This window comes from Vigna umbellata, chromosome 5 (assembly GCF_029865625.1).
Source record: "Vigna umbellata cultivar VRB3 chromosome 5, Vumbellata_1.0, whole genome shotgun sequence".
In the NCBI taxonomy this organism is placed as follows: domain Eukaryota; kingdom Viridiplantae; phylum Streptophyta; class Magnoliopsida; order Fabales; family Fabaceae; genus Vigna; species Vigna umbellata.
In genome coordinates, this window is record NC_142169.1 from 15,881,861 (window position 1) to 15,890,044 (window position 8,184).

At 35.0% G+C, this 8,184-nt stretch overlaps 1 protein-coding gene across 1 annotated transcript; it reads right to left on the reverse strand.

Moving 5' to 3' along the window:
• Positions 1 to 1,010: 1,010 nt before the first annotated feature.
• On the reverse strand, positions 1,011 to 1,510 carry LOC124841489 (uncharacterized). Its single transcript, XM_047317768.2, has one exon. It carries the CDS (start codon positions 1,409 to 1,411, stop codon positions 1,202 to 1,204), a length of 210 nt encoding a protein of 69 aa, XP_047173724.1. The 5' UTR covers positions 1,412 to 1,510; the 3' UTR covers positions 1,011 to 1,201.
• Between the last annotated feature and the right edge of the window lie 6,674 nt (positions 1,511 to 8,184).

The following is an 8,184-nucleotide window of genomic DNA, read 5'->3' on the forward strand; positions in this document are numbered from 1 at the left end:
AACGGTGGCAGATCTGGGGCTGGCAGTGGCTGGTGTGGTTTAGTTGTGGGAGGTTCGTGGGGGTAAGGAAGAAGCGGCAATGGAATGGAGGGAGAGAAGAATCCAAGAGCGAGAGGAGGCGAGAGCCTGGGGAGGGAGGCGAGAGCCAGGGGAGGGGAGGCGAGAGCGAGGGGAGGGGAGGGGAGGGGAGGGGAGGCGAGAGCCAAGGGAGGGAGGGAGAGCCAGGGGAGGCGAGAGTGCGGAGGGAGCTAGGTTAACTTGGGGAAAATTTTGGGGAAAAAAAGAGAGGCTTATATGCCTCGGGTCTGAGGGAGTAGAGGCTTATGCCTCGGTCCTTACTACCAACCGATGCCGTATAGTTCTTTCACCTCGGGTTTCTCTTAACCGCGTCATAAACTGCGTCAGACACTGATAATTAGGCACCGGTTGCCTTCACAACCGAAGTGATATCTCTTTTTGGCACCGGTCTCGTCTGAACCGAGGCCTATAAGGTCTCGTTAATTACGAAACTGCCACCGTGTCTGAATAGTCAGCGGTTTTGTATAAAAAGAAGTCTATTGTGCGAGTTTAAAAGTATATTTTGTACTAGTGACTATAATGAACCAAGAGAATTCTCATTATTTTCTCTTTCAAAAAATAATAAACCCATTAACATGTTTTTACCGACTCGTGTCCCATTTGAAGCGTATAAGAACAATACATAAACAATTGATTTTCTACTCAGCAGTCGTCCTATATCAATAAAACAATATCTTATTTTAACTTAAAAATTATTTAAGATGAATCAACTAAAAAGATAAAAAAAAATTACATTTTATTAAAAATAGAAAGGTGCACACATAACTTTTCAGTAAATAAAATGAGAGAAATTTGCTTGTTTATTAATTATTTGAAGTGTAACGAGAAGAGAGAATCTTTAATTCACGTTAAATAATTGTTTCCACGCACTCAACATCCAAGTTCTTTCTAACTAAAGCAAATCAAGAGGAAACGAAGAAAAAAAAAAGTGATGCATCAAAAACTGAGTTTTCCTCATTAATTAATTCAGAAGCTTGATTCCAAGAAATTTATTGAAAGATGAAGAAAAAAGGGCGTTACAAGGAAAAGAAGTGACATCCCTAAACAGAAAGGAGACAGAAGCAAAACAAGAAAAGTATATAGTAAAGTGTATACATGGGATAACGATGATGATGATGACGACTTAGCCCATGTACATGTGAATTCCAACTGCTAACATGAAGATGCAAACAAGGGCAAAGTATAAGATAGCATGGATCAATATTGATAAGCCACTTGTTTGGAAGTTTCCAAACTCTATGAAGCTGCCTCTTCCTGGAATCTGAACCAAAAGCCCTGGAGTCAGCAGAATGAAAAGCACCACTGACACAAAAACTGGACCCCAATCTCCCATCTTCTTCTCCTTCTTCTTCTCCTTCTTCTTCTCCTTCTTCTTCTCCTTCTTCTTCTCCTTCTTCTTCTCCTTGGTCTTGCTATTTCACTATGTTATAGTGCAATAATATAGTGGAGGGCTTAAAAAGGAAATGGGGTTCAAAGGTGGTCACTTTGGAAGAAGAGACAAGCAATTGGTGAGGTGGAAAAAGCAAAGGTTATGGGACGAAGCTATTCTGATTCAGATTTTACACCTCACACCCACACGCACGCCACCAAAAATTAAAGGGAACCTTCATCTACACGTACTCTTAATTAAAACTCTCTCTCACTTTTTTTTTAAAATTCAACAACATGCCTTTTAATTTGTCTGGGATATTCCTAGAGACTACATTTTGTTGATAAATACGTATATGACCTGGAATTTTGATCTCTATAATATTATTACTCATTAGTTCTACAGCAAATAATCTTTATTAATTTACATGGAAAGTAAATACTTATATCAAAATATGTTGGTGTTTAATATACTGAAAGTAAATTTTAATTGATTCAATCATATCCAATGTCTTTAAAAGTTTTTTTTTACTATATATATTATTAAGTATAAATTTTTATAAACATGATTAAAGATAGTTGAAGAAATGTTTATTTTGTGAAATTTAGAATTTTAACTAATAATTCTAAATAACGTGAATTTGAACGTTTTGACAAGTAATATCGGAAAATATAATTTTATGGAAATAAAATTAAGTCAGATAAAAGTTTTAAAAAAACATTGCTTAAAAAATGAGGTTATAATTTTCTTTGCAACAATTCGTCTAGCTTGAACCTTGCCTAGTTTTTAACGAACTCCCTATTTAAAGCCTAAATCTAACTTGAGTTTATTCAAATGACCAATTGTTCAAGTAATAGAACAATATGACAAGTAGTTGAACACTAAAATGAGCCATGAAATGCGTGATAGGAGCTCGGGTGCAAGTTGCTCACAGCAGTATTGATTTTTAAACCAATTACCCGGACATTGGAATAGATGTTATTGTCTTTGAGTGTGATTTTCATGCTTGACAGTAGATCATTGTCAAGTTCGTAAGTCTACATTTCTTTGAGTCTTTGCTGTTCTGTTTTAAAATTCTGCAGTAAGTCATTGTTTGTGGCCATGAAATGAAGTCTGTGTAGTCACTGTTGGTGGATCATTGAAACTGTTTGATCTATTTTCTTTTCAAAATACTGCACTGACCGAGAGTGGCTTTTGCTGTGTCCGTTCTTAAACTTCTAAGTTGAATCACTTTCGACAATCATGACTTGCATGCTGCTAAGATGAATGAAAATAACTTCATTACCATATTGTGAATTGTAGCAAAAGTATCTGAGTTATAACAGTATTGAAGTGGCCTTGCGAATAAAAAGAATCATATGTTAAAAGAAGTTGTTGGCCGAAGCCTTGAATTAGCAAAGTAAAAGAAAATTGAAAGTGCAGTTCACAATATGTTGATGACTTTTGCATTATCTGATATATCAGTCAAATTAATTTGAGTAAGCCTCATTGAAAATTAAGGCTTGTAATCTTCCTTTTCAGCATTGCAAAATTTATTTCTGCCATGCGTGATTCAACTTGTAGTATCTTTCCTTGATTTTAGTTTGTTGTAAAACCTGTATTGCAAAAGATCTTTCTTCCGTAGTTTGTGCGTGCTGAAGAATCGGAAGATGCAGTTTTGTGGAGTGGTTTTGACCACGTGCTCTGTAGCCTTCCTAGGTATTGAGCTTCCAACGTCTTCCGCAAGCTAGGGGCTGCCAACTTTCATTTTGCAACGTTTTAATTAATTAAAATATTATTTTTCTAAAAGATATTTTGGATTTTTGGATCATGGGCTTGATCCATGAAGTCTATAAATAGGGAGCTCCTCCTCCATTCCAAGACACACAAAATTTCATTCTTTCTTATTCTCTTCTTTTCTGAGTTTCATTCTCTAGCTCTTTTTTTCTCTTCTAAAATTATTCTGGGTTATTCTTATACTCTATTTAGAGTTTCTTGCTAGTTCTGAGATCCTCAGAAATTTCTGAGAAGTTCCTGTTGTATCCTGGGGGACTTGCGCAATACACCGCGGATAAGTCCTTAAGGGCAGTGATCTACACGCCTCAGGAAGTATTTTGTTCGTGATCTTTATTCTACTTTTGTCAGCTTATACAACAATTGGTTCATCTTATTGTAGACCTGATCATTAGGTTCTGTTTGAGTGTTATCCTTCTTTCACAACTTATTTGTTTCTTGCTTGTCCTCTTTCGCTGTCTTGGTTTTGTCAGTCACAATTCTTTTTCAGCTACTTTCTAATTTTCGTTTCATTGCTTTTATTATTTTGGAACATGCTGGTGGTGTGAATTTGTGTTGGTGAACCTAACCCTAACTAGGAAGTTAACCCTAACTAGTGTTAGCCTTCTAGGAGGTGAAGGCTTGGAAGACACTTTTGAGCCAAGTTTTTTCACGGCAAGAGTAAACAGTAGTCTAAACAAAAGTTTTGAGTGAGCAACCAGCAAGGGAATTGGTGAATTAAATTTCTAAAAGCTGGTGAATTGAGTGTCTAAAAGCTGAGAGAAAGAATGGCTGGTGGAGTGCACATATCAAAACCGAGAGAGAGTGTTTTAATGTCCATCGTTTGTTGTATTTGTAATCTGTTTTTACTACTTATTTTTGTAAAAGGCCTTTTAATCTTGGAAGAATCTTTGGTGTTCTTCCATCTCTTAGCAACTCTTTTAAATTTCAACTTTAAAATTGAACTTAGTCGGTGAGTGTGCTTGGAGCCAAAGCTACAAACCTCACTTTAGGAATTCACTTTGCTTTTAATTTGCATTTTAAGTAGTGACTTGGCTACAAGATTAAACTCTAAGCCTTGTTACACTAAAGTCTGACTAGGTCAAGGTGTCTTTAAATTCATATTTGCTTGTGCTTGAGTCCATCTTGAATTCAATAGTTATCCTCTTTTAAAAGTGGTAAAGTAAGTAGCCTAAGGCATTTTGTGGTATACTTAAGGAGTCTTTGACTCACCTCTCTTACCTGTGAGTGACTTTTGGTAAATCTTAAAAGCCTTTTCAACTTAGGACAAACTTTTGAAATTAAAAGATGTCAAGACATTCATCTCACTATGGGGAAGTGACTATGAGGAATCAATCACTCTTAAACAAATTTCAAAAGAACTCAAAGAAACTTAACCAATGGTACCAAGAGGAAGAGAAATTAAGAAGAAGAGATAAGATTGAAAAGGATTTACAACTTGTACTCATGGCGAATGACATTAGAGTGTTAAAGGAAGAACAATACAAACGAAAGAGACATCAAGGGGAAGTAGGAGTGGGGAGTCTCACTATGAGGACGAGGGTCTTAGAGTAAGAGATTACTATCAATAGTATTTTATCTCTAAGAGAAAGAATGGAACCTACTCCTAAAGAAGTTAAAATTTACTTTCCTTTATTTCATGGCAAAGATAATGTAGAAGCCTTTCTTGACTGAGAAATGAAGGTGGAACAAATCTTTGCTTGCCACCAAGCTAGTGAAGAAAGGAAGGTTTCATTGGATACCCTTAGATTTTAATGGTATGCCATGTATTGTTGGATTTTTTAGTCCAAGAGAGGTGTCGCCACAACGACCCCTCTATTTTATATTTTTGATCTTAAGTCTGCCCTAAGAAGGAGGCACATTCTCTCCTACTACAATAAGAAAATCATGGTTAAACTTCAAAGACTTCAATAGAGGTCTAATTCTATCAAGGAGTATAGACCAAAAATGGAGTTATATATAATAAGGGTAGACATAATTGAGAATGAGGAAATCACTTTGGCTAGATGTTTTAGTGGTCTTAATTTTGACATACGGGATAGAGTTGAGCTTCTACCTTATAGAGATTTAAATTATTTAGTTTAAATGTGTATAAAGGTAGAATAATAAAACTTGAGAAGAACTTCTAGGAAAACTCAAGCTCACTCTAGTTCCTATGACAAAAAGAGCTTTAAAAGAGAAAAACCACTCAAAAATACAGCCAAGGAACATTAAATGTTGTAAGTGTCTAGGAAGAGGACACATAGCAACTCAGTTCCCCACCGAGAGAACTATCATCATAAGGGGCATTCATCTCTATAGTAGTAAAGGTGAGTCTGCATGTAGTGAGAGTGAAAGTGAGAACTCATCAGAGTCTAATGGAGAAGACATTTTTCTTTGTGAAGGAAACCTTTTCATGGTAAGGAGAAGTTAGGATCTTCCATGGTTTGGAATGTTTCTATAGAAGGTTTGTTCCTAATTTCTTTAGTCTAGCTTCACCACTTAGTGAACTAGTGAAGAATGATGTTACAATCCATTAGAGAGAAAAACAACAAAAAACATTTGATCTTCTCTAGGAGAAAATCACTAAGGCACACATTCTACCTTTGCCAAATTTCTTTAAAACCTTTGAGCTAGAGTGTGATGCTTTGGAAGTTGGTATACGTGCAATTTTATTACAAGAAGGACACACAATTGCATACTTTAGTAAAAAAGTCATGTTGCCTCTTGTAAGTATCCCACCTATGACAAGGAATTGTATGCACTTGTACGAGCCCTTCAAACTTGGGAACATTACCTTGTTTCGAAGGAGTTTGTCATTCATAATGACCATAAGTCACTTAAGTATTTGAAAGGACAAGACAAAATGAAAAAAGAGACATGCCAAAGGGTTAAAGTACATAGAACAATTTTCATATGTTATTAAGTACAAGAAGGGTAAGTTTAATATTGTGGTTGATTCTTTATCAAGAATAAATATTCTTTTACCCACTAGGAGCCCAAAGTCTTAGATTTAATAACATATCTGAATTGTATTCTCAAGATTTTGAGTTCTCTACCATTTGTATGTAAAGGATAGGTATCTTTTCAAAAAGGGAAAAAATTTTATTTCCCAAGTTTCACATAGAAAATTCCTCATTAAAGAGATGCATGAGGGAGGCTTAATGGGGCATTTTGGGTATATAAAACCTTAAGCATGCTTAAAGGAGTATTTTAAATAAAATTGGACTTGTGGCAGTGGTTCATCGAGAAACTGAAGCAAAAAAATGTCTATGGTAGCAGTTACTACTGGAATCGTTGCTAAAAAAAATCCAAAATTATATTATTTTTTATTAATTTTTTCGATTTACTGCTTTGGTTTTCTTATAACAGAAACAAAATCTTCAACTTTTGGCTTCGGCTCAAAACTAAGGCCAACCCTCCCCCCTCCCCTTCCCCCTTTCTACCTCACCTTAATATGTCTTGGTTGGTCAATTGTTTCCTATTGTCTAAAATAATTGTTGTCGTATCCTTTTGTTGCACTAGTGAACCAAAGTTTCTGGTTTTTAGTGTGGCGTTAAGCGGCCATGTTAGTGCCAAGCACTGGAAAAATAGAGAGCTTATATTTTATGGGTGTTGAGCGATGTTTTTTAGCGTTGAGCGTCATTTCTCCCCCTTCAGGTCTGGAACCTTTTCTCCTTAATTCGTCAGGCGGGAGATCTGGCACACTGAACGAAAGGTTTGGTTCGTTGGGCGTCATAGCTGACGTTGAGCTCAATCTACTTCAAAGTTATTTTGTGTTTTCTTCATTTTTATATGCTTGCATGATTGAACTGGTTTATATAGATTCAAGTGTTAAATATGTTTTTGGTCCCTTAACTTTTAGTTAAAATTGGAATTAGTCCATCTTCAAAACTTTAACCTAATTTAGTCCCTCAACTTTACAAATTCATAGATTTAGTCTTTTTAACCAAATTTTGTTAAGTTTATTTGACATTTTAAATGTATTTCACGATAGCATTTGAGTTGTTTACATTGTTTGACACATTTTGGTTTCAATGTTAGCTGAGAAATTGTTTAAAACTTCAAATAAACTTAACAAAATTTGGTTAAAAAGACTAAATCCACACATTTCTAAAGTTGAGAAATTAAATTAGGCCAAAGTTTCAAATAGGGACTAATTTCTGTTCTCACTAAAAGCTAGTGGACCAAAAACATATTTAATCCTAGATTCAATGCCTACTTGGAATTATTAATGTTGTATGGCTTGCAAACATGGTTGTATATATAGTTAATTAATGGTGTGAAAGAAATTCCAAGGGAAAGTTTTTGGGGTTGATCAAAGTAGTGTATGTATTGATGTAGAAATTTTGTATTGGGGGTTTATTCTGGCATTCCAATAACCATCAAATCTCAAGTAGAGAAGGGTGAGTTATGTCATGAGGAGTAGTAGGAGGTCCTAGTCTATAAGTTGTTCCTTGACCATAGGTGGTTGATGGACTAATCTTCTGTGGTAGCTTGGGTGTACTAGTTGTTTTACCACTACAAATGCATAACTTGACAAAGTCTGACATCAATAGATGTATCAGGATGGTCAAACAGAGTCTATGTGTATGCTTATGATTTGCTTGATTTAAGAGTGTAATTTTTATGTTATTGATCTAAATTGCATATTTATTTCTTTGATAAAATTAATTTATCCTTCTGTTTTGTTTGTATGTTCGCTTGTGTTTCTCTTTTTAAATTATTACCTAATTGGTATGAATAGAAGATGATGTTTCGGTGGAGTAGGTGTTGGACGGCGATGGTACTGATGTATAGACAGTAGGATTATTCCTATGTATATTTGATGTTTTGCAAAACTATTTTAAAACTCTTATTCTTTGTATAAACACTCTTAGAAATTCATATATATATATATATATATATATATATATATATATATATATATATATATATATTAATTTAACTGTTTTGCTTATTGGTATATGTAATGCTTGTAGTGT